At 45.1% G+C, this 26,157-nt stretch overlaps 1 protein-coding gene across 4 annotated transcripts in view; it reads left to right on the forward strand.

Annotated features, from left to right (window-relative positions):
- KCNH7 (potassium voltage-gated channel subfamily H member 7) overlaps window positions 1–26,157 on the forward strand; it is a 2,172,707-nt gene that overhangs the window by 1,915,521 nt on the left and 231,029 nt on the right. For all 4 annotated transcript variants that reach the window (XM_069616318.1, XM_069616315.1, XM_069616317.1 and 1 more), the window contains one exon: window positions 5,061–5,266. In XM_069616318.1, coding sequence (XP_069472419.1) covers window positions 5,061–5,266 — 206 coding nt within the window. The remainder of the gene's footprint in view (window positions 1–5,060; window positions 5,267–26,157) is intronic.

Here is a 26,157-nt window from a genome sequence, read left to right on the forward strand (position 1 = left end):
GTCCAATAAAGTGAATTGGTACATGTCACTACTGGACTTCAGCTAAGCAGTTGTATTAAAGCAGATGCCATAACTAACCCCTTGTATTTAAGACCGATGTTTTTGTTCTCAAGCAGAAATGTCCGTTTAAAATCAATTAAATGAGACATGAGTTGGGATATGGATCCTTTGAATGAAGGCACTTAACCTTTCATACAACACTGTTTGCAGGTAGCAATGTCTAACACCAACGTAAGCCATATATACAGTCTTCTCTGCCATTAGCTTTGTCTCAGAGGTGTTGCCAAAGTTCCACCTATGAGCCAAAACGTAACAAGTGGGCCTCCTCTTCTCTTGCTATCCTGTGGTTCTGACACTTTCGGATACAGCAAAACCTTTCATATCTGATTACAAATAGGCTTTAAGCTGTTGTTCTGTGTGCCGCCTTTATGTAAATAATCAAATTCGATCCCAATCCTGCACTGACTCGATATTGTTTGGGACAATTCTCCAATTGAATTTACTGTTGCCTTTCGCTTTATTAGAAAAGCATAACAACGGAGACCCCACAAATCATACCAGGGACCTGAGGCACACATGGGACAGTAGGGCATCTTCTCATGCAAGTGATGAGAAGCCAATGATTTAGAATATGGTCTGGGATGAGCAAAGAAAAAGTCATGCATGACACAGGATCCTAAAGCTCAACAGTTTTGGCAATGCTGTGTTGCATATTTTAATCTTATGCAGGCTCAAGCGTCAATGGTATGTGCAATGTTGGAACGTTTTTTGGCGCAGGTTATGCCAATTCGGAAAACTTTTGTATGAATCAATATTTGTTTGATGAATTGTGTACTTTGGTGATTTTTATTGTATGGCTTTTTTAGGAATTGAGTTTGTGATCTTAGTGCACAGGTTCAGTATCCACTGGGCACGGCTTATGCCCAGTGGGCACTGAACCCAGGATGGATGCTGTGGGTTTGGTAGCTCGGTCTGGAGTAGGTCCACAGGTCATGCCCCATTAGCATTGTGGGTGTGGTTGAGGTGCTGGGGTTTGTGCCATGCCCCGCACATTGTCCGCATGGCAATTTGTCAATCTGGGTATGTTTAGTGTCCAGTGGCATGGTTTAACGCATTTCATATATTTTTTAGCAACTGCCCGCAAAGGGCCATTTTCACATTTCCATGAATCAATCCTTTTGCACCAGTTGCCTTTTTGTACATTTTTGTAAGCACAAAACCATTTTCAGCCACAACATATTTTGTGAAATGGCCCCTATATGGAGATTATGCAATAGGATCTCAGTGATAAATTCCTACCAGCACAGAGCAAAGCAACTGATTAATTCGGAGCCTGATTTGAGTATAATTTGTATATAGCGCTAAATCGCCCATGAGCCTCGAAGCGCAGAAAGAACAAAACACTACTGACATACAAAAAAAAGGGAGGGAATTCACGCTACAGCAGAGGGTGAGGGGGTTTAATCTGGGGTTGAATACATTTTATCATGCACCAAATCCGGTAATTTGAAACTATGACAATCAACTGCCCCGAAGGAAAAACACTTGTTTATCCTTTAATGCCCACAAATTCTACTTTGGAAACTTAATAATGATATAGGTGCACCTGGGGAAAAATGTGCATGCTGCAAACAACGCAGGTAGGCCTATACCTGGCCTTTATTAAGACAATAAATACTCTGTGGTAATAGCCAATCTCTAACCAAAGCCGAAGTATATGTTTTCAGTCAAAAATCACAACACAAATTTGCATTGCTCAAGGTGGCATGCAACTGGGGGTGGGAGGTGGGGCTGAAACCTGAAAGAACGGACTGAGACAGGGGATTATAGCTGGGAATGTTCAGATTGATGTGAGGACAATTAACACACGTTTGAATGTTTCTAGCTATGGAAACAATAGATTAGGGCCTCATGGCATTGCTGGCTCTGTTGGAAAAGGCCCTTCACTTGATGCGAGTAAGCTAGCTACAAAGGTAGGAGGGGCAATGCTACCTAGTTATGTTATGTTATGTTATTTTGCATTTGTATAGCGCCTTATATACCATTGGTATGGTCTGAAGGTGCTGGTAGGTTGATCGCCCTTGGGAACCGAAGTTCGGGTCAGTAGAGAGATTAGAAAGAGTCTAATGGTGCATGTGCGCACCAGGTATGTGTGCAGCGGGTGTGGATTCATGTGGTAGCTGCTTCTTAGCGGTAGGTGTGGTGGTTGAGAGATCGGGAGTATGTGTTCGGTCTCGCCGGAATTATCCAGGCCGAGTGTGCATGGTTAGGCCTGAGGAGAAACGCCTGGCTGGGGGGGTGTGAAACCAGCGATGTTTAGTTAGAGTGATGGGGAGTGAGCGGCAGATATTGATATGAGAACAGTTATACCGAAGGGTGTCATAGTATCTCTGTGTTCTAGTTGAGTGGGGGTGTAAGGAGAGAGTAAGCGTGGGGTGTGATATGAAGTATGCTCTTTCAGAAGTTCCTTGCATTCCAAAGCATAATATATATGTCATGCAATTCTGAGCGGTCGGGTCCGTTCTATGCATTTTGTTTGTCATCCGTTCTATGCACTATTCATCCGCTCTACGTACTCGTCCGTTCAGCATACTCGTCCGTTCAGCATACTCATCCGCTCTATATATCCATCCACTCCATACACTCATTCGTTCTATGCGTTCATCCGCTCCACAGACTCATCTGCCACTCATCTGCTCCGCAGTCATCCGCTCCACACAGTCATCCGCTCCGTATACAATCATTCGCTCCATATACACTTGTCCGTTCCACATACACTCATCTGATCCACGTACACTCGTCCGTTCCGCGTACACTCATTCGCTCCACGCACTCGTCTGCTCCACACACTCGTCTGCTCCTCGACACAATCGTCCGCTCCACACATTCGGTCAATCTACACACTCGTCCAATCTACCCACTCGTCCAATCTACATACTCATTCAATCTACACACTCGTCCAATCTACACACTCCAGGGCTTGTCTCTGGCAGCACTTATGAATTCCTTTGCACTCTTTCCTCCCCCTGGCTCTTCTCCTCCTCCATCCCCCCACAATTGCACGATCTGAGTGACACAAGGCCTAGTAAGATTGTTGTTTTGTCCACCTTCTGTCTTCCCTTCCTTGTCTTGTTGTGCCTAGAAACACTTGTATACAGGCACGTTATAAATGATTTATGATATCACATCATTCCATAGGGATCTCCAGTATTTGCGCCGGCATGTAAGTCTATGCCAGCGCAAATGCTGGAGCATTTGTATGGCATAGAGGAAGGGAGTGGCAGAAACGCAAGTTGCTTTCCGATCCTCCTCTCCTCCATATAAATGCTTGAAAATGAGCTGTGGAGTGAATGGAAAATATTAATGCCTTACTCAAGGCTTTTACGCCTTCCATTCATGTTAAGGCTCAATTGAAAATGAACTCCAGAATGATTGTCAAAAGCATTCCTTTCTACTTACTATAAGCAGAGTCTTTGAAGCCTGTGCTCAGTTTAGTTTTAATGTAGACAGTCACACTATTTCCTTGTAGTAACTGATTTTGGATGTTTCCATTACATTGAGTCCAATTAATGTGAGCATTAAAATAGCATGGCTGACTGACAATTTTACTGAAGGTGAGATACTCAAAAATCTTACACATGGCTTCTGCTCCTATGACTCTTTAAATGTCAGTGTGGCCTAATGTTTATTTTATGATTATCATTATTACTGTAAGATCTCTCTATATATAAAACACTTAAGTATGTTTCTGTACCCAGCTGATGCAGTTAATCAGTGTTAGGTTGCCCTCTGCTTTCCAAATGGCAAAGGGCACCCACTTCAACAGCTATCATTTCAACATACAGAATGAGCATGGATCTACGCGGTCACCTTCATCTTCCACTACTGCAAACATTTTGTATGTACTTCTTTCCACCCCCACTTCTTTTCATACACGGCACAGCAGTTCCAGTGTCAATGAGCACTTAATTACCAGCTCAACATTTCAGTCTCTAAAGAGCGAAACGCTGTAGACGAATGCCTCCTCACAAGCTAAAACTGAAACTAGGTGCTGTAATTATGCTACCACGCAATCTTATGCCATCACGGGGACTCTGCAATGGAACTGGGTTAACAATTGCGTGTCTACAAAGACACATCATAGAGGCCTGTGTGATCGATGGAACTTATATACTGTTCTTATACCGCACATACCTCAATTTCCATCTGATATGTTTAGCCTTTTCAATGACAATTAATAAGTCACAGGGAACTACCCCCAATCCCCTTCCTGAAAGTGATCAGTGGTAATTTGGATATGTAAGAAGGGGGCGAGAAGTGACCCTATGAATTGCAGACCTATATTAACCTTTAAGATATGTTAGAACAGCGTATGTTACACGCCGGGAACAGCTAGTATTGAATAAACGTGAATCATATTACTATTCAGAAGCAGGAACGAAAGGCAAACACTTATTCTCTAAGCAAAATGAAGCTGCTAGATCAATACTATAGATAATATGTGGAAGCCCACCACCACAGCCGAGTTATGCTACACAGTAACCATGTTGTTACTTATTACCTGTCCTTGGAGCCACTTCTCTCCGCTTCACCCCGTTTCCTGCACAGAGCCATCACCATCACCTCTTTCTACTCATGCTACTTCACTATTGCCTGGTTCACAATACCAACTACACCTCTCCTACAACCCCACAATTGAACACTGCTCCATAGAACAGCATTGACCTTCTCAGCACCTGCTACTGTACTTCGGGTGTGTAGTGAAGTACTCCTCCAAACCCGACTTGAATTATAGACTTATATTAAATCAGTTGCATTAATACATGAATAAATAAAGATATGCATACATAAGAGTATAGAGATGTAAGTAATACTGTAAACTTCCAGTGTGGCATGTTCCTTTAGAAAGGAGTGCATAACTATGGTGGTTTTGGTGTGAAGGAAGTGCGCCCTTTCCTGCTGTTCAGAATACTTTCATAGTTAACATGCTGAGCTGCATTTCATAGCGTCCTCTTTTGAAATGATAATGCGATCACTCAACTGATTGTCTTCCTTTGTAGGCAAAAATGACATTTTTGGAGAGATGGTTCATCTTTATGCAAAACCTGGGAAATCGAATGCAGACGTGAGAGCATTGACATACTGCGACTTGCACAAGATCCAGAGGGAAGATCTCTTAGAGGTTTTGGATATGTATCCTGAGTTTGCCGACCAGTTTCTTACGAATCTAGAACTGACGTTTAACCTGCGGGATGAGCGTTCCAAGGTAACTATACCTGCGTATTACTCTCTGTGCCCTTTATGTGGTAAGACATGAGTCGTTATTGCCAATCGCCGATCTCGGGGAGACTGGCTGTGATTTATTATTAACTGATTGCCAATAGTAAAAATAGGGGACAATGCTCAGTTACTGTGGAGTTGCAATGGGAATGCAAAATATGATGAAAAAGTAAATGTTTCTTTTTTCCCTCGAAGCGCAGAGAATACGATTGAAAACAGTGAGTTTAAAGCAGGGATAATTAGAATGATATATATATATCAATTATATCAGGGAACTGGCACCGTGAATGCCTACACACAGCAGGCGGCATTTTACAGATTACCGTGAGTCTGTAGAATGAATATGCACAGGAAAAACCAATTTGGAGAGACTTATTCACAGAGTGTTTTCCAATGGGGTTGCAACATGATAAAAGGTTTTAGGTGAATCAGGCCCTTGAAGGCGAGCACCAGCATACAAACACATGGCAGTGCATACTGAATGAGGGAAATACATATGTATTGCAAGGCATTGTGCGTGGATCATGGATCACATCTCCTAATGCACTGATGAAGGAGTACAACAATAACAGGCTGAAAAGGCATCATACAAGATTCAGCCAAGCGGCCATCTTTGAATACAAATCTTGAAAGGTTTTAGTCCGGGATGCCAACAATTTCAGCATCTCAAACATTACACTTCATGTGGGGTTTCAAACTTAACTATAATGACATGCTCACTATTTCCACCTTATTATCATGGTGTAAGAGTGTTATAGTAAAATAAGTCTCACCATTGGTGTCCTGGTATTGCATATGGACCGATAGTGAAATTATTATGAATACTTTAGATACAAATGTGTTGATAGACTTCTTTTTGTGCCTCAATGTGTGCACGAAAGCACCAATCATTCCACCAAAACCCTTTGTCCTGAAATTATGGACAATGTGGAAATTAGGGGTGGGCAAGGCTTTAAGTGCTGGACTCCAATGCTGGTTCGAAAAATGCAAAAATAATGTGATTCACCTCAAGCTGTTCATGCCTCCATAATGAATGTAAGTGAGCCTGTTAGGCAGAAACCTGTGCAGTTCCCTTAGGGACCACTGCAAAAGGCTTAAGACCACAGGTGTTGGCAGTAAACCCAATTGGTAGCAGTCTGTACCACCCAGATTTACCTGGTAGCTGTGGCTGAGCAGCCAGACTTCTCTCAAGAAGAGTTAGACAGTATATAGAGTATACAAGGTAGATATCAAAATACAGTAGCACAAGCAAACACTGACCAGAGCTTGGGTATAAAAGTATATCATTATTTATTTAAAAACACACTTTGTAAAATACACTAACACCAATATGGCAAGCAAGTTCAAACACAGTCACTATTAATATATATACATCCCTGATCACTTATTGAACAAGTCTTAGTTAAAACACCACTTATTTTCAGACAGAGGTGAGCGCTTAACCTAAGATGACACTCCAATAAGTTAATTAAAAAGGGAGGGAAAAAGGCAGAATTAGGAACATTCACAATACCAACACTTTAGGAGAACCAGAGCAAGTCAGAAATGGCAGAGTCTACTGAGGAGCAAGAAAGTCATAGGCCAGGCCCACTCTTGGTGAGAGCAAGGTGGAATGTGTCCAAGATCACACAGTTGAATAGTACTTTTAAAGAGTCTTTGCAAAACGTTCAAAAAGGGTTGGATCAAGTCAGGAAAAGTTAGTTAGTAGGTCCCAGGTCACCCCAGGATAGAAAGTCAAGGATTTACGGGACACCTTGAACAGTCTGTTGCAAGGGAGACCAGGCGGGACTCAGTACCTGAAATGGTGAGAGAGCTCCAGGGGGGCAGTTGTTCCTGGCAGCGGGTGCAAGTCGGTGCTTCCTCCAGGGGAAGAGGAGATCTCGACGTGGAGGAAAGCTGGAGGTCGTTGCACTGCCAGGGAAGAAACCAGCCGCAGAGTTTCCCGGTTAAAAGGTACTACCCTTTTATTCACTGTAGTGGTGAAGCGTGGCTATCTGGCCGCCGGGGTGCTTGGCTTGGGCGATTCGACCACGAGACGATCCAGGAAGGTGAAAAAGAGGGCGAACTGGTTATCCCCACCAGCTCAGAGGAAGAAGACTCTCCGGGATGAAGATATTCTCTGTCGTTGGGAAGTGGTGAGACGGTTCAGCAGGGCTCCACCGGTGGTGTCATCGTTGCAGGTCGGCTCAGCTTCTCACTCTTCGGATTCTTTGGTCCTGTGGTGACTTCTGAAGTTCCAGTCCCCAAGCTCCTGCTTTTATGCAGAAAACCCCCATTCATCAGTTCTAGCTGTCACTCAAACATGCTAAGTGGTTAACCGGGCGGCTCACCACTGGGCCAATCACACAAGAGTGTGACTTGAGTTGCCGAGGCAACTCAGTCCAGGGTGCCTAAACCCCCCTCCCACACATCCTGTAGACCGAGACAGAGTGGCACCACTTTTGAAGGCTTCTGTGGAGAAGCCTGCCAAAAAGTGGAACAAAGGGCTCGACTTGGGTTGGAGTTATAGAGGCGAACACAAACGCCATTTTAAAACCGAGTCCTGGCAAAAAGACCCAACCGGGGAATAAATATTAAATAAATAACCCGGCGGTATCTTTAACATTGCACCAAAAAGTGGTGCGTTTAAAATGAATGGGAAAATCCCATAGGAAATATTCCGGGGGAATATTTTGCGTGGTAAGCACTGCCACCAGCCAGAAACTCGCCAAGGGGGGACTGCACAGTGCCCCCTCAAAAAACAGACCCAGGGGCAATCTAATTACCCCTACCAGTACTTCCACAATAGGATGGTTTGTACTGGTTCTGTTCACAATTTAACACTAGTAAAGTCAATGGTGACTTTACATGCCCTGGGAGACAGTAGTCAGTCCCAGGGTATGGAGTCTATGTTTGGGGGTCACTATGCCACCCCTGTGTTACTGCACTGAGGGTGCTGTGTAACACACTTACCAAGAATACATGAAACCCTATGGAGTAAACGACCCCATAGCCCATTAAACACATTACAAAGTCAAAGGATATCTCAAATCATGTCTAAGAGTGGGAGAAAAAAAGAGTCTCGGTCTTAGCAGGAGAAAAAAATAAACCCCAAAAATCCAGCAAAGCTGCTGGAGGACTCACTAGGTTTGGGAAATTAGCCTTAACAGAGAATTCCCCCTAACAGAGCCAAGTCTGTAAATGTCTGATTCCACTTGTATGCGCCTCGAAACAGCTCTTTCCAACTAGAGCCAGTGGGTCACCCTGGTTTGAATTGGGCTGAAGGTTTTTGGATGGAAGAGATCTATTGATGTGAAACATCTTACTCTTTTTCCAACCATTGAATCCTTTCATTCAAACTATGTTGATTTGGCTCAACCTAGTAAGAGAAACTAAAAGCAGAAAAAATGCTTCTTACGAACATTGTTAAGTAATATGACAGAAGAAAGGCAGTTCCTTACTGAGCACTGGCTTAATGGTGTTCATTATAGGTGTGGGGGTGCAGTAAACAATGTTGATTATTCTGTTACCCAGATTGTCTTTGGCAGTAATTGAATTACTGTCCCTTTTACATTAGTGCCAAATTCGAAGCTTGGCATTACAATGGAGGAGTATACTTTAATGAGAAATAGTGGAGGAGTTTCTGCAGGCAGAATTGCCACTAGACTATTTCTTTCAAAATCCCCATAGAGGCCTGTAGACCCAGACAATGGGGACTAAAATCGGCATTACTACACTCATAATCTTGCAGTCATTCTGCCAGACTACATTCTGGTAAATTAGTTTGCCGGTATTTCCTGAGCAAATACCGCCAAACTCATAACGCACCCCATTCACCTAGTCCCTAATTTCTGTTTTCTGTCTATTAAAATACATCAAGCCAAAAGTAAACCATTTTTCCTAAAAGAAACGAATGTAATTCAAATATTACATTCATTTTTTAAACCAGAGGTAGATTTTGAGAAAGGATGGCCTTAGATAAGCACATACGGCCTAGAGATCTATCTCCCGGCTAGCAAATCCCCTCCCCTCCCCGCCCCCCCACACCCCGAAAGAAGTGCCCATGCATGCTGCTAAGTTGCCTGTGCATGCACAGTGAGGCTTTCTATGTTGTGCTTGTCTGAGCTTAGAAGTTTGATACCAATATCAGCAATGCTGATGTCTGACATGCGAGACCCTTTGCCATCTGATGATGCCTTTCTCGTCACTGCAGCGCTGTGAGACACCGGGTTTGCGGGAGTCTGAGATGGTTCAGCTAACGCAGTGCTGCTGGGTTCATTTCAACCCCACCTCTGAGAACGTGTGAGGAAACCATAGTAAGGTGCCAGGTGTTGCCAGTGTTTGGGAGATTGTGGTTGTGAGCAGTATAGCAATAATAGCAGTGCGCACATGTGCATGTTTAGGGCGGCAATGTGCAGCCGACCCCACGTTTTCTGTGCTTTGGTTGTTGTCGCTGTAGTTTTTACGGCATTGTTGGTCTGTTTAGTGCGCGTGTCCAGGACAGGTCGGTGACAGGTTGTGGCTATCAGTGAAATAACAACGACCCATATTCCCAGAGAATCAGTTAAAACTGCAGCCAAAACGTAGCAAAAAACGAAATCAAAATCTCGACTCAATTCTAGACAACTGAAAGGTATGCAATGAATGAAAACTAGAAGACTGCTTTAGATAACTGGAAGGCACAAATCACAAAACAATGCTTACACAAACCTTTATATATTTTCCAGAACATATCAAAAAACATGAAAAGGAGAATAAAAAAATGTCAGAACAAATTAAATAGAAAAAGAAAATATATTTACAGAAAACAGTTAAGCATTGTGGTGCTCAAAGGGGAAGATTAAACAACATGGTATTTAATTTTAAATTGGATGACAAATAATTGAACTGAAAGCATAACAACCAAGTACTGAAATTAAGTGTACTAAGTCAAGCAAAAAGCACTGACTGGGTCAGCAAAGTGTCGCCCAAACCTAAATAAAATATGGTTCTTAAACAATAAAGATTCAAGTGCAAAAATGAAGCAAGAATTTTCCAAGTAGATGGGGATTTTGAGTAAGGATGGCTTTGGAATGAAGCACACAAGTCCTAAAAGTAGATACCTGCAAATAAATGAAGACACCCTTTATGGAAAGTGCATTAATAGTCATGTTTCTTCTTCCCTCAGCTACTGTAGTCCGATTAGCGCCGGACTGCCTGCTTGCTTTTCCCATGAGAAGAGAGCAGAGGTAAGGTGGAGAATCTATATTCTGCTTCCCTTTGTTTATTTCCCACCAAACGTGGATGCAGACGACCCATGCTTCCTTCAGGCACTGAAAATCACTATAAATGTGCAATCTCTGCATCACTACCATGCAGAAGATCACTGTGATACTCTATAGGCCAGAGACATTAGTGCCCTGTGGACTCTCATATGTGTGACCTGATACGTCTTCCATCTAAGGGATGCATCCTGACACATTTTGACATCAACAAAAATGAGCCTTTGATTTTGATATTTCGCCATTCAATGCCTTCTAACGTTTTCTGTTTCATTTAAAAAAACGACCCTTTATGTGTGTGCCACAAATATGCAACACAATGACCGAAATGCACCATATTTGATTGAACATCCAGGATTAACAAACAATGTCATAAGTTTCAACATTTCCATTACTTGTGGAGAAGCAAGAACAAAGGCGCTTTTTTATAGAAAAGGTGGAGAGCGGGAGGAAGGATGTCAGCTCATAGGAGGGTGGACACGGTCACAGAATGTATAGGATATGAGGGGTTTGGAGGGTCTCCTTGTCCAGAGTAAACGTAGAAATAATGTATTCTCTTTTTTTATGTAACTTATTAGATATTAATGATATAAAGGTTTCTTTTGTAAACTGTACACAATAAAAGAAAAGAAAAATATTTAAAAAAAAGAAAAAAAAAGAAATGGACCACCCAAATTAGATAGACATGCAAGATATAAAGGAGCGGGTGAAAAAAATGTACATGGAACAAAAACCAACATGAAACGGTATGATTGAAATCCCAATTCATCCAACAATAACAAATAACAAATAATGATTCAAAGTTCACTAAACAATGAAATTCAGCAAGCCAGGAGAAAGACATTTTCAATAAAGAGTCAGGGGGTAAAAGTGAAGAAATTCATTAAGGCCACATACACCTAAAGCATTCTGATAGGGTTATAGTAAATGATGATAGAAAATAACATTAAACACCAATGCATAGAAGATATTGTACAAAGCAACAAAACTCCTTGCGAAAAGTTCCTTTTCTTCAGCTGTTCATCTTATTACTGACCTACTTGAACTAGAGTTTGTGTCACTGATCTGTATGTAGAATTACAGAATAGCAGATGCAGCTACTATGCCCCTTCGAGTCTGGTGCATTGGCTCCTTTAAATATCATGCATTAAAGACAGTTGCATATGTTCAATGTGCATTTTTTCAAAACAGAGCTGAGTTGTCTCCTTAGCTTATTGTGTATCTCACCAATGGACTAAGGACATGTTAAAAGTTGACTCTGGTGGATTTAACAACTTTATGATGTAATACATGTTTTTGTATTGCTTAAAATGCATTATATGACTCATGTTCTGCAGTGATTAGTGCTGGGGTCTGCAACTTGCACTGTGACTTGCATGAACACTCACCATGGAGCAGCCACTAAGGCTGGCTACGGCTGATGAGAGTTGTAGTCCAAAACAATCTGGTGAGCCTAGGTTTACAGAACCCTGGCAGTGAAAAGAGCAAATGCTTATGGAGATAGACATCATATTGGACCCAATTTGAGGAGATATTTGAAAAATAACGATCTACTTAAAAGTATTGTGGAGCCACTGTTGTTGAATATGGTACTCAAGATGGCGGCCGGGAAAATGTGGACATAAAACAGACGCTCCGTCCTTGGGCCTCAAACTTAATACGCCCTGTGGCTAAATGAAACATAAATCCCGCCTGAAGGTACGAGCAGAACAAAAGGGGAACATAGAGAACCTGAAATGAAGGCTGGAAAGCACCCCCAGGACATTTAACGGGCGATCATGGAGGAGGAGAGCTGCTGAGTGCCGCCATCATTCGACCTGGGGCGAGAAAAACAGAAGTGCAGCCACTTCCGCCCACTGCTCTCTGCAACAGTGCTACGGCACTAACCCTTTTCGGTGCAGAGATCCTCCTTGCAGGAGATTGCAAAATACGCTGGTGGGCTGGTGGAGTTGTGGAGCCACAGTGGTGAATAGAGGAGGACCCTGCCGAGAGTGGGAGAAGTGAGGCGATAGGGGAGTGGAGTCCCCGGGCAGCACTGCATTAGAGAAGAGCCGCTGCAGTTCAGGGATGATTAACGGTAAGTCCATGGTGTGGACCGGTTCAGAGGAGGCCTTCTCTATTCCTGGCCATCGGATGCTTTGAGCGTTTCGGTGTTGTGCACCGGCCTGTCATGCGGTTTTGAATCTTACACCTAATTGTAGTTAAGAGGGTAGCCTCAGCAAAAGGTGGATCATTAGTCCTTTGTTGCCAACTCTGGCGAGCAGAGCGGACACACACAGTGGGAAGAGAAATGCGAGGCGGGCAGCAGGAGCCAGCCATCCGAGGGTGAAGTGGATCCGGGACAGCACCTGTGCTTGGATCTGGACACATGGTGCTGGGACAGTCATTCTGGAGCCGCGGTGCATTTCAGGAACCGGGGCGAGCCCGGAGAAGGCACCACTTGTACAAAGAAAGACTATTGGGCGTATTTGGAGATGGGTTGTTCACCCCCAAAATTGCAACTAACATTGGGGTGCCCTCATGGCACCGACCTCACGCATGCCCCCCCCAGCCTGGGGCCAACCCTTGGCGGTGATGTATGGACCGGTGAACACTTGGGACAGAAGGAGTTTGCCTCCCCAGGTTTCTGCATACGCTTGGGAGCTTCCAGAATGGATCTGTCGAATTTTACAAATTACTGCCCCTTGTATCTGAACATTCCCCATCATTCATCGTAACCAGGGCCCTGCACCTTATCCCTCATATAGCACCCAGAAGCCATCCATCGTAAAGGTGGGCACTAAGCAATCGTCACCTGGAGCCACTGGTTCAGTGTTTCTCACCAGATGTGCGTTTCTGGTTTCCCCTGCACTCCAAATAGAATCCTTATAGTAATATCGATCCTGCCATTTGCAATGTAACATTGTGTCCCTTATCGCAACCTGTAACAGGCACCCTTGGGCACAGACTGTGTGCAAATGCCCTTTTCTAGGGCCTGCTCTGGCATATTCAAGCTATGTTTATGGTTACATGCTAATTTGGGCCCCTTCTGCCCTTTTCTTTTCCCTTTTTGGTTTTAATTTCCACCATCTACCCTAACCCCGGTACTCGTGTACCTTTTTACTGACCTTGGGGGTCTGGCATTGGGCCTCGAAGTCTTTCATAGTCAACATCGCTCTGATGTTATACACCATTTTGGAAAGCTTGGGAGGCCCTGCTACCCTTAGCATCTAATAATGGGAGTCTCACCTTGCATCAAGTTACCCACCCTGTTTTCAGTGACCTGGGACGTCTCATGCACCTGACTTGTCTGCAACTGTCTTTCTGCTAGGCTGCCTGGTGAGTTTATTGTGCATTGTGCAGTTTCTTTGTGCATTGTGCAGTTTCTCAGTCTCTCTCTCTCTCACTCTTCCTCCTTCCATCTCTCTGCCCCCTCCCTCCATGGTGCCCTCCATATCTCCTGTTTATTCTAACTGCTCCTCTATCACCTATCCCACCTCTCTCTCTAAGCCTGGAAGGAAAAGGTTGAGAAAAGGTCTCCTGGTCTCCAATCCAGGCCTCCCCATGGCTGACATCTATGGAAAACGCTTCATCCAGGCAGACTGTCACAGACATCCTCTTTGTCATTCCCTCTACAGACCTATGGACTCCCCACATGGTCTCTTCCCTTAATCTTTGTTGCCCATTAAAAGTACTTTTGGCATGCTTCTCATCCCCTAGGTGTATCATTAATGTCTATCTGAATGGCACTGTCATGATATGATAGATATGATATGATATGATATGATATGATATGATATATGTTATTTATAGTGCGCTTAATACCCAGAGGTTTCTAAGCATGGACCTGGGGATCACACCTGTGTTGCTTTGTGTGGTCTTCCTTCCAAGGCGAGCATGTTGCTGCTGAGCAATCCTCCCGAGGCCCAGGGCTCCCAGCCCAACTTCCTCCATCTTGATAGGTGTCTTCCATCTCTCATCAGCTGCCTCCGCTCTCCTTCCACTCCTCCATCTGCCACCCCCCTGGCCCCTTCTCCTCCACCAACAGACATACCACCGCCCTGTACCCCTCCTAGGAAGACCTTCATAGGTGGCAACCAGCTTCACTTAACTACCCTCAACTCTTGCTCTGCTGTTAAATACTCCTCTTATATCATGTCTCCTTCTTGAAGACTTTGATCTTGATGTTCTCGCTCTCACTGAGACGTGGTTCACTGCCAGCTCTGTCATTGCTTTTGACACACTCCTCCCTGAGGGCTACAAAATCCTCTCTAATCCCAGACCTAACTGGTCTGGAGGCGGAGTGGCCTTGATTTTCCCATCAATTGGTCCCTGCTGCTCTAATTGCCACTCAGACCCTACTCTTGCTTCAAATGCCTCGTCTGCAGGCTGGGTCTCTCTCCAACCCTCTCGTTGACTCTCATCACCATCCTCAAGACCCCTGGTCCGGTCTCCCTCTTCCTCTCGGAGTGATCTGACCTCACATCTTCTCTTTTTGGCTCCACCTCCAATCTTCTCCTCAAAGACTTTGTTTCTCTCACCATTCATTCCTCAGGTCCGACGCACTCAGGCCAACATACCTTGAATCTTCCAATCTCAGCAGACAGCCCCATCTCCAACACTCTCACTACACCTCTCTCCTGATCTGACCTTGCTCTCCTGTCCTCTAAGCTGGATCTTTTGGGTCCCCTGGCTAAGCCCCTGCCTGCACTGCCAGTCTTTTTCTCTGTCATTCGACCAATAAAACAAGTGTCAGTTGCTACTTTCCCCCCTCCCACTCCTGCTACAGACTCCCACGGTTCCATGTAACAATGTCGCCACAAAAATCTCGGCATGCAAAAATATCACTGAAAAATGGCCGTTTTTTGTGGCGACATTATTGCATGGAACATGCGGGGGACACCCACGCAACCCCCAACCCCCAAACCTTTTTTTTTTGCCCCTGTCCCCATATATATAGTCACCCATATAATATCGCTGCAACCTTTTCCTGGCGATATTATTTACGCTGACCATATATATGGGGATAATATTACCTGATACCACACCCACACTAACTCTGCCTTTGCTAATCTTCACCTCTCTATCAGCAACACCCTGGAACATTCTTGCCACTGTCATGAGGATCCACCTGAAGCCTGCCTCCTAGTGCAACACCTGGTAGGACTGTTGGTCAGCACTCAACCTCTAGAACTTGTAAAACAAGATAGCTGCACCATGTGAGGACAGGGGGTGCAGGATTCACTTACTCGACACGACTCAATAACGAGGACTCAGTAGTTTGGGAAGTCTGTTTAATGATACATACATCAAACAGGGAAATAAATGGGAATCGGCTATAGTGCGATCACCTGTCTCGCTCCGACTTCCTCGAACTTCAGTTCACCCTGCCTCCCTTCCATCAATCAGTGTTTTTAGGGCTATGTGTCAGTTAGTTGGCTGGGTTTCGCCTCAGAACTGTAGCCTCTTATCGGGAAAAGTTACGGCATCCTGGGTTCTGGATGACATCAGGTGATGGTACCTCTTCACGCCTGGCTGGTCACGTGTCTGTTCACCATGAATTTTCTTCAGTTTCCAGCTTGTATTGTATTTAAATCTGCTTCGGCCCTGCCACCTGCCTGGGCCTCTCTTATCTTGACCTTCACGGGAGAGCTGGTATGCTCTGAAGTTTGGTTCTTGCGAGTTGACGCTCTCCTCCCTTCTCTGGGTGACCTCGATTTCCCTGGCACGAGCCGTTCTCTGTTGAGTTTTGATTATGCTCTTTTTCTCTGTTCAGGCTGAGTTGTGAAACCTGGCCTGCCAGGCCTCTGGCAGTCTAGGCCCATTTCTGCTTTACAAAATGGAGTCGCACTCGTATAATGTGCTTTTTGAGGTAGCTGTATAGTTGGTGCATGCCGCTTCTAATATTCTACTAAGTATTGCAAGCAGTATCGATTTCTTAGCATCTTGCGTTTCAAGCCTATTTACACACAGTTTATCATGTTGGTTGCTTCCATCATGTCTAGTAACACGTTTCCTTGTTGTCAGTATCTTCACCTTCCTGTGCTCATTATATCGAGTTGTATAACAGCTTGTTCTGACGTCTCATTTTCAATAGTTGACTCTGCTTACTCATGAGCTGAGTCGGGCAATGGTAATTTCCATTGGCCCTCCGTTAAGGCTCTTGGGGTTTCTTCGTGGACTGTATGTAGGTTCTTCTCATTTCGTATCATGGGCTGATATGGCTGTCTGATATGGTACCGTGCTGCCCAGGGTTGTCTGGTTATGGGCGCTTCAACAGGTACGGATCTTCTAACGTACACTGGGCAGAGTCCCAATACAACTCTCTGTTGGTTCATTTGCTCTTCTTACGTCACGTACCTTGGCGAGGACCTTCCTGGTAGCTCGAAATGAGGGGTGGGGGTACAGGTCATGTCTGGAACCTCCTTTACAGGACTCTGACCCAGAATCTCTGAAATGCAAATGCAGAGTTGCTGAGCAGAAGTGGCGGGCATGAGGTACATCCTCTGACAGAATGGACTGATGCCTACTCCAAAGGCAATACAGACTCTCCATCCACTCTAAGAAGAGGGCCCATATCCAAGCCTGCCTCTCTGGGGCCACTAACAACACGGGCAAACTGTTTGAAATCTGCAAAGAAATCGCCAATCCTACTGCAGTCTCCACTTCTCCTCTGCTATCCCTGGTCCTCTGTAATTCACTGACCTCCCACTTCTTAACAAAAATTGAGGACATCCTTTCCTCATCCTCGTCTGCCCCTCCCTTGTCCCTCCCCAGCTCTCAGACCTCCATTGGCCCCCCTCTACCCTTCCTTTCTACTCTCCTCTTTCTCACCTGTAGCACCAGATGAGGTCTCTAAACAAGTACTCTCTATGAATGCCTCTTCCAAACAGGTGCTCCCCTGCTCCTGCAACTATCAAGGACCACATTGCCTCCCTTGTGCCAGCCTTAGCCAATTTCTGTAATCATTCCTTTGCCACTGGCTCCTTCCTGCTACCCCTCAAACACTCCCTGGTGCATCCTCTCCTCAAAAATCCCTCTGCTGACCCCTCCTGCCCAGCAAACTAATGCCCTATATCCATTACCCCCTTCGTGAGCAAACTCCTGGAGAAGCAGGTCATCACCCAAACTGATCCAACACACTGAATCTGTTCATTGTTTCCAAAACCACCAGTCTGGCTTCATAGCAGCCAGAGGCGCAGAAACTGCTCTACTGAACACCCATGAAGACTTGCTCTCAAATCTTGATTCCAATTCTCCTTCTGTTATTATTCTTCTGACTCTTTCCTCTGCCTTTGACATGGTCAATCATGCCAAACTGACAAATCGGCTCTGTGACACCCTTGCCATCACGGCCTGGCAATGGACTGGTTGACCTCTTTCTTCTCCAACTGGCCTTTCTAGGTTCAACTGGGCCCTTTTCTCTCCCATATAACACTCTACACCTGCGCCGTCTCTCAAGGCTCCATCCTCTTGACGTGACTCTTCAACATCTAACTTGCCCCTCTGGCCCACCTGAACTCATCCTTCTCTCCTCACTTCCAGTGTTATGCAGACAAAACACCACTCTCCTTCAAGCTTCCCTCTACTTCCTCCTCTTCCTCCTCTCTCATCCCTGACTGTCTGACTGCTATTCAGGCAAAGTGTGCTGCCAATGATCTCTGCCTTAATGCCAGTAAGACTGAGATCCTTCTCATTGGGACCTCAGATCCGCCTTCCTTCCTACCCTCTGGCTGCCCTCTACGGGTCCCCTCCCCTCACCCTCCTGTGACACAAACAACCTTGGTGTCATCTTTAACTCCTCTCTCTCCTTCTCTCTTTACATCGCGGACCTTACCAAGAAGACTATCAGCTGCACCTCCTCAGAGGTATTCTCCTGTTCCTCACCTTCCCCCAGAAACTCAACCCAAGGAGCCTCATTCCGAGTTTGGAGGCAGCCATGGCGCTACTAGCACCATGGCTGTCTCCAAACCCGGGTCCGGGTCCGGTCTGGTTGAATGGGGACTTACCGGGACATTCCGACCTGTGCGGACCCGATAAGTCTCCATTCAACCAACCATTCCCCATTCCTATTTGAGCCCCCATAAGTCTCAATGGGGAAGGCGCTAATTACGGGCCCGCAAATAGCGGACCCGTTATTAGCGCCCTGGTCCCTTAGCGGGATCTGGTCAGACCACACGTCCTTTGCGGATCCCGCTAAGGGAACTCGGAATTGGGCGGTAAGGGTTTACCGGCACCGGGTTCCTTACCGGTGACCATTAACCCTTACTGCACAACTCAGAATGAGGCCCAATGTCTCCAGAGCTCTTGTTTTCTCTAGCATTGCAACAGCCTCTTCCTTAATCTGCCTTTATCCTCCCTACGGCCCCTTCAACTAATCCAGAATGAAACTGCAAGAGTTATCCTTGGCCTCAAGCCCAGGGACCACATCTTTACAGCACTAAAATCTCTCCACTGGCTCCCAGTTGCTGCTAGGATCACATTCAACACCCTCTGCATCATCCACAAGGCTCTCTGGGGCCTGGGATACCGCTATATCCAATTCTGTCTCCCCAAATACCTCCCTGTTAGAGCACAACGGGTTTCTAGCTCAAACTCTCTTCAGATCAGATGCTTCTCTAAGCAGAGAGTGAGGGGTAGATCTCTCTCCTCTGAAGGAGCCTCACTCTGGAATGGTCTCCCTGCCCCTCTCAGGCTTGAGCAGGATCTTCTTAAGTTCTGGAAGCTTCTCAAGACCCTCCTTTTCTCTCCTTCCTTCCCTCTCCCCCCTGCTAACACCTCCGTCTGCCACAGTGACTGGCTGCCTGGTTCCCTCTGAGTTCTACAGGTCACCAGGCCCACCTGCCCAGCAGTCTACTCCCCTTCTTGCACTTAGCATGTGGACCCTCACCCCCTGCACCCCATGCAATCCCTGGCACTTGCTCTCCTGGCCTCCCCTTAGCACTTGCCTAGCCCCTGCACCCTTCTTCCCCCCTCCTCCACCCTGCACGTCCCTTCCCACCCTAGCACTTCACATTTTGCACAGACTGGCACTCCCACCAGCCCCCCACGCCCTCGAGCTTCTTGTTACTGCACTTGTACAATATGAATGTCACAAGCACTAGTATGACCATTATTGGTATTCCCTCCCCCTCCCTTTTTTTGTCTTGTGGCGCCTTGAAACACCATTTGTTGCACAGGTGCCTTACAAATATCTAATAAATAACTTACACTGATTTGTCAGCACTATGGAAATGGCTCATCTTTTACTTTCATAATATTACTATCAGGTTTTGATCATTTTGGCAATATGGAAAAGGAACATCAAAATCTGAACTCTGTCACTAACAAGTGGGAACTTTGGTGCCTTTTTGTGAAGATTGTAAATATGCCAGTGTCCTCTGCATTGAGTAATTGATGAACACAGAGGAATGCAGTTCATTATTACGAATGGCTCATTTTCTAACACATTTTCCCTTTTTAAAGAATGCTGTGTGGTAATCTCTTTTTACACCTTGTTTATTTAAGTGCCAGGATGGAAGTGATATGGCTAAGCTAACAATGTGTGCTTTATAATGTGTGCTTTGAATTTGGGTAAGATGCAGGACATGTTATGGTATTCTACTGGATTTCCTGACATATTGGCTTATGAACATCTCCCGGCTTGCTATGAAACCCATTTCAGTGAGGATTGTATTGTATGAATTGAAGTTCATTGTTTATTAGCTGGCCATATGCACAGTCCAATGCCGTAAACTCCAAATTTTAAAAATTGAATTTAGTTGAAAACCTGGATCCACTTGAGATACATCAATCTTGCTGCAATTAGTCTCACCTGCCTCATGTTTTAATGTATATTCTACGTTCTTAACATGGCTGATTTCACTAAACCACCCATCTGAAGTATAACTTCCTGGTATAAATTCCAGATGTACATGATTATTTTGTACACAAAAATGTCAAATTTGAATGCCTGTTAAGAAATAATCACGCACATCACCCCCTACCCACTATCCCCCCGCCCTCCACCCCCACCATCCATAGTTATTACCTCTGCGGCCGATTTACTGGCTGCTCCTCTGCACAGGTCTATCACTTCAACACAAGTTCTGCCTCGCCATTGAGAAACTGAACTTCCGTGGCAGGGTGCTGTTTTTTTCTTTAAAATAAAAAACGTTATTTGTCCAACGCATTCCATTTTTAGGGAAGTGGGGGACGCCCCCACAAACCAGGATTTCCATTATTGTTGAGTAAGGAGAGCGGGACACACCCCTACTCCTCATATTCGACATTTTTGTTTTTGTTTTTTTTCTTCAGTGGCAAATTCGGCATTTTTTGCTGTAGTTGTTTTTTCGATGGATACCATACATTTCAGTTGACTATTGCCAAATCGTTTATCACATATGGCTGTTGGTCAGCTCCTTAACCTCTATGAAAAACCTTTTTGTGGGAATTTCCCTGCCTCCATATGCACTACCCTCTGTCTCCCCCGGGTCGGCTAGAACCTACCGGCTTTCACAATGCTTACTTGAATGGTATATATTTAGAATTGGCTGCATGAGGAGCTAAAATGATTGCCATTTGTGGAGTGCACAGTCGAGTTCTGTTATGCTGAGACCCCGAGACATTCCTCAGTGACCGGGATCGTGTGTCTCTAATTTGCTACCCAGTAACGTGGGATTAAGCCACAGCCACCTGCATTGACGTCTCTACATAAGCAGCTTCGCACGCACACACCCTTGCACACGCACACATACACGTGGAGTGCACAGTCGAGTGCTGTTACGTTGAGGCCCTGAGACGTTCTTGAGTGACTGGGATCGTGTGTCTTTAATTTGCTGCACAGTCACGGTACACATGTGAAGAGCTGTAAACTCCACCTGATATATTCTGGACTCTCTGGACATTGTAGACTGCATTTACCAGCCATAATACAGCGAATAACAGTTGCATTCTCACTCTGTTTGTAGTGGGATTAAGCCACACTAACCTGCATTGACGTCCTTATATAAGCAGCTTCACACACGCACCTGTGTGCGCGCACACACACATGTGGTGTGCACAGTCGAGTGCTGTTAAGCTGTTGCGTAGTGCGCACTGCTCGGCTGTGTCACTTTGCAAATCTGGGATCTTACCTTTCTTTTTTTAGCTATTCTGTGCGTGCAGATTTAAACCGAGAATGATGGCATACGCTCTGACGTCAGCAATGCCGGCATTTATAACAACAAGATTTCTCGAACCTAATAGCCCTAGGCTTGTGGCAACAGAGCTAGCAATGAAGGGCCCAGGGTCTATAACGGGAGCACCAAGCAAACGCTTAATGGTCGAAGGTAATAATGATATCAGAGGTTTTTACCATAAAGTTCAAGGGTCAACTGCACTGGATTTGATTACATGTGAAGAACTATGTTGTGCAACTTTGAAGGAATCTCACTGTTCTGTTGCATGTTCCAGTGAAACGATTGACCAGGGACGCAGACGAGCTAATTGCCAACCAACGGACTTAGAAGTCCTGGAATGTCTCACACCTGCAATTATTGATGCTGATCAGGAGATTTTTTTAACACCGGATGGTATGATAGGGAATGCCCCAAAGGAGCAGAATGTGATTACGATTCACGAGGTAGACCATTCTCAACGCCCATTGTTATACTAAAACAGCATGTAATGTAAATTCAAAATCCAGAGGCCAGGCCAACCCCATCCTTCCCCAGTGATAGCTAGCGATCAACAAAAACAAGATCATCACTCGCCAAGGTCACCGAGGCTTAGGATTCTGGAAACTCGAGGGGACTTTAGTGCACCAAATCCTAGCTCAAATCTTTCAAACTCGCCCTTTTTGATTCCAGAATCGGAGAATGTGGAAAACTCTTCATTTCCTTCAAATTCATCTGCCGCATCCTTTGCGAGACCTACACCACAACCCTCATTTGGAATTATCCAGCCGTCTAATCTAATGCTAGAATGCACCCTTACCGCCATTAACACATCTTTGTACTCCCCGGTAAAAATTCATGAACTACAAGAAAAAAAGAATTGATTCACATACTGAACTCCTTCATTTGTTGATGGCGAAGTTGGATTGGTTGGTGGCAGAAAGTATCCATAGAGCACTAGAGCCACGGAGCGAGGCTCATAGTTTACCTCTTATTAAATCTCTGCTTATTAACACTCACATATAGGGGAAGAGAGTAAGAGAGAAGAGGCCTTACCGGAGGTGGAGGAAATAGTAATAGATATTACATCCCAAGATGTGGCTGAACCTGGCGCACCGGACATACCTCCTTTAGAGGTATCTGAAACCATGCAACTTGATGGACACCATATCCCTGCATCATGTGACATTATGGAAATACCAACCTATGACTTATTTCAACCGATGCCCCGCAAACGTAAAGCAAAAAAAAAAAGCACAATTTGATTGTGCCAATACTGGCGAAAAAAGCCAAAAATCAATCAACGGCAAGAAAACAAAACTAAACCCAGTGCAAAGATATGTATTGGCAATTTAACCGTTACGACGATTACTTCCTAAAGAAATTAAGCTCGAGAAGAGTTCATTGTAGAGACTAATGTAGAGCAGGTCTCTTTCTGCACTTCACCCCAGCAAGACAGTGGGCCTCATTCCGAGTTTGGAGGCAACCATGGCACTATTAGAGCATGGCTGCCTCCAAACCCAGGTCTGGGTCCGGTCTGGCAGAATGGGGATTTACCGGGTCATTCCGACGTTGGAGGACCCGTGGAGGTGAGAGGCCCCCGCAGGCCTGCCAGTGAACTACCACCAGAGTCAATAAAGGTACATCCCAGGAGGGAATAAGACCAAGACCAAGACCAAGTGAGAGTGATGTCAAAGGCTTTATCTAAAATTAGGGCAAACAGAATCTACTATGCTCACGCCGAGAGCGCTCTGCAGAAACCATGTTGCAAATTACTTTTATACAGAAAAATCGTCATCGAGTTGTGGGAAGGCCTAGGGGGCACTTGAACAGTTGGGATTGGTCACTAAGAGGAGGCACCTATAGGTACTATATGGTCAGCGATGGCTGATTGGTCCGTGGGTGGGTGGTGAGTTGACATCATGATGGGTTGTGCTGGGTCAGAAGTTCATCCGGGCTCATCTGTCCAACCTCCGACGACTGGACACATTTCATCCTGGCCCTGCCACATTTTGACCTGTGGCCACACATTCCCATCTGGTCACACATTTAATCATTTCGTTTGGCAATAAATTGCACGTAGAAAAACGAGGTATGACTCTCCATTATTGGACATCAATTGCATCCCTTTTACCAAGGATATAATTTTCATGTAAAAACACAAACATATTTGGATACCGGGTTGGGGGCATTTCTTCATTATTGACAGGGGGGAGGCAGGGGTATATGGTTACTGCGAATGGATTTTAGGAAACACTTTTCATCTGTGGACATATCTTTTCTTCGAGGGCCTTTCTGATCATGTGTCTAAACAACATAACTCTGCTGTTGGACAGGGTGTTCTGGAATGGGTTTAAGGCCCTCCTACTGAAGTCTTTGGTTTCGCATCACTAAGAAATGGCGGGGGTCTTTTGCATTTACAAATAAGAGGTTACTGCTTCATTTGCACTTAGCTGCTTCTGTACTTGAAAGGAATACCCTATGACATTGTTCAAACTTCATATGCTTTTGGGCAATCTCATAACACAGGAACAAGGGGGTGGTAGGAAAGGGATGGCTGGCACATAATCAATACAACATGAATAACTAAGTTCGATCAACAATTCACATAACTCTAATGATATGTCTAGACGTACATTCTGCATTATTAACAACGAGGTAGCTTTGTGTGAGTTTGCATAGATCTCTGGCTCGTTTATTCATTACAGGACTGCACGTTAATAGTGCTGGCATTTAAATGTTATAAGTGAACACACACTCTGATTTCAATAGAACAGGCTATCATAAAAACTTCTAATACCTACGTATATGTATTTACACTGTTATGCTCATTGGTTCATTGAAGGTGTTAATGGGTTTACATGTATTCCAAATACAAGGAGAGGGCCTTTGTTCACGCACTTAAGTTAGAAAGGGAAGATACATTTGTCACTTTAAAGGTCTCGCGTGTTGTTGACTCTGCTCTGGGGTACACCGGATTAGGTGTCTCTGGCCCAGGTCTAAAGGGTGCGGGGCAGGTTTTACGGAGACAGATAGCCCTGGCCTTCGCCTCTTCCCCTTGAGGTGCCTCTGAGTCAGTAGAGGGAGTTTAGACAGCAAGTGATACAGTGCAGATTTTGTTGCTTTTCTGCTGCCAGCCTTCTCATGGGAACCAGGCAGTTATGAGGACGGCAAGGAGGAGGTGGCGGGGGAAGCGCTGCACTGACTGTGTGCAGGTTGGGGTGAAATCTGAACACCCTCTCGCCTATTTGCAAAATGGAGTCTGTGCGGTACATAATGGAGTCTTGACTTTACTTTATAATGTAGTATATAAGGATGTGGCAGTGATCATAGGTGTATTTGTACGAAAGCGGTGATGGTTCCCTGAGGTGGTACCCACATGAGTGCCCCAGGTGCGGGGCCCTGGACTTGAAGCAGGCATGACTGGGCGCACCCGGGAAGCATGGGAATAAGGGGGGTCTTGAATGTCCTCTCCTCCCATTCTGAAGACGATTCCCCATTCCCATTTGAGCCCCCATAGGGCTCAATGGGAATGGGGAAGGCGCTAATTACGGGCCCGCCAATAGCAGGCCCGTTATTAGCGCCCTGGTCCCTTGGCGGGACCCGCATCCTTTGCGGTTCCCGCTAAGGGACCTCGGAATTGGGCAGTAAGGGTTTAACGGCACCGGTCTCCTAACCGGTGACCGTTAACCCTTACCACCCAACTCGGAATGAGGCCCAGTGTGTCAGACGGCGGGAATGGTATCTCTCAGGCTGCAGATAAAGCTCATGGCATGACTGATACTCCCCCCAACTGTAGCAGTGGATGAAGTGGAATCTAATGCATAGCTGATGAATCTGTCGACATATTCGATGTATTCTATGCCTGTTACAGATGTCATTTTGGAGAGCTTACATTATCCGCAGCCAACAGTGAGTTTGCGTAAGATATCATGTACAAATGCATTTAATAACTCACAAAACTTCGAAACAATGGAACAAAAGAGTACAAATACTAAAAAAGAGTGAGATGGTGAAATTCCAGAGACTAGATCACTATGCTAATTCTAGCTCCCAAGAGCAGTCTACAAGCAGGACTCAAGACTGAGTGAATCGGCAAAAGCCAATGCCTTTCGACACAGAGACTCAAAAGCAAGAATCAATTGTGAGTAATGACTGACTCATGCTCACAATGATAGATAGACAATAGAATGATCCGTTCCCAAACAGATCAACACTGCTTACTGTTTTTCACTCGCTTCCAAAATTGCTACACATATGTTCGGAGGATATAAAAGGGATTAGTTTTACACCAAGTGCTAACTTCAACACAGTAGAACTACAAATTCCATCTCAAATAGTTAAAGATCTACAATGGCAAATGAGAAATAATCTCGATCAGTGTGTTTTTGACTTACATACAAAAAAGCTACTAGTTTACAGCAATCGAGAGTATAGGGACTACAAAAGGCACATGAAGGAAACTATAGATCATATCAAAGGCAGACTGTGGAGTAGTCGTGCTCAGAATAAGCGATCTTTAG

This window comes from Ambystoma mexicanum, chromosome 9 (genome assembly GCF_040938575.1).
Source record: "Ambystoma mexicanum isolate Mex_15411 chromosome 9, UKY_AmexF1_1, whole genome shotgun sequence".
Lineage (NCBI taxonomy): Eukaryota > Metazoa > Chordata > Amphibia > Caudata > Ambystomatidae > Ambystoma > Ambystoma mexicanum.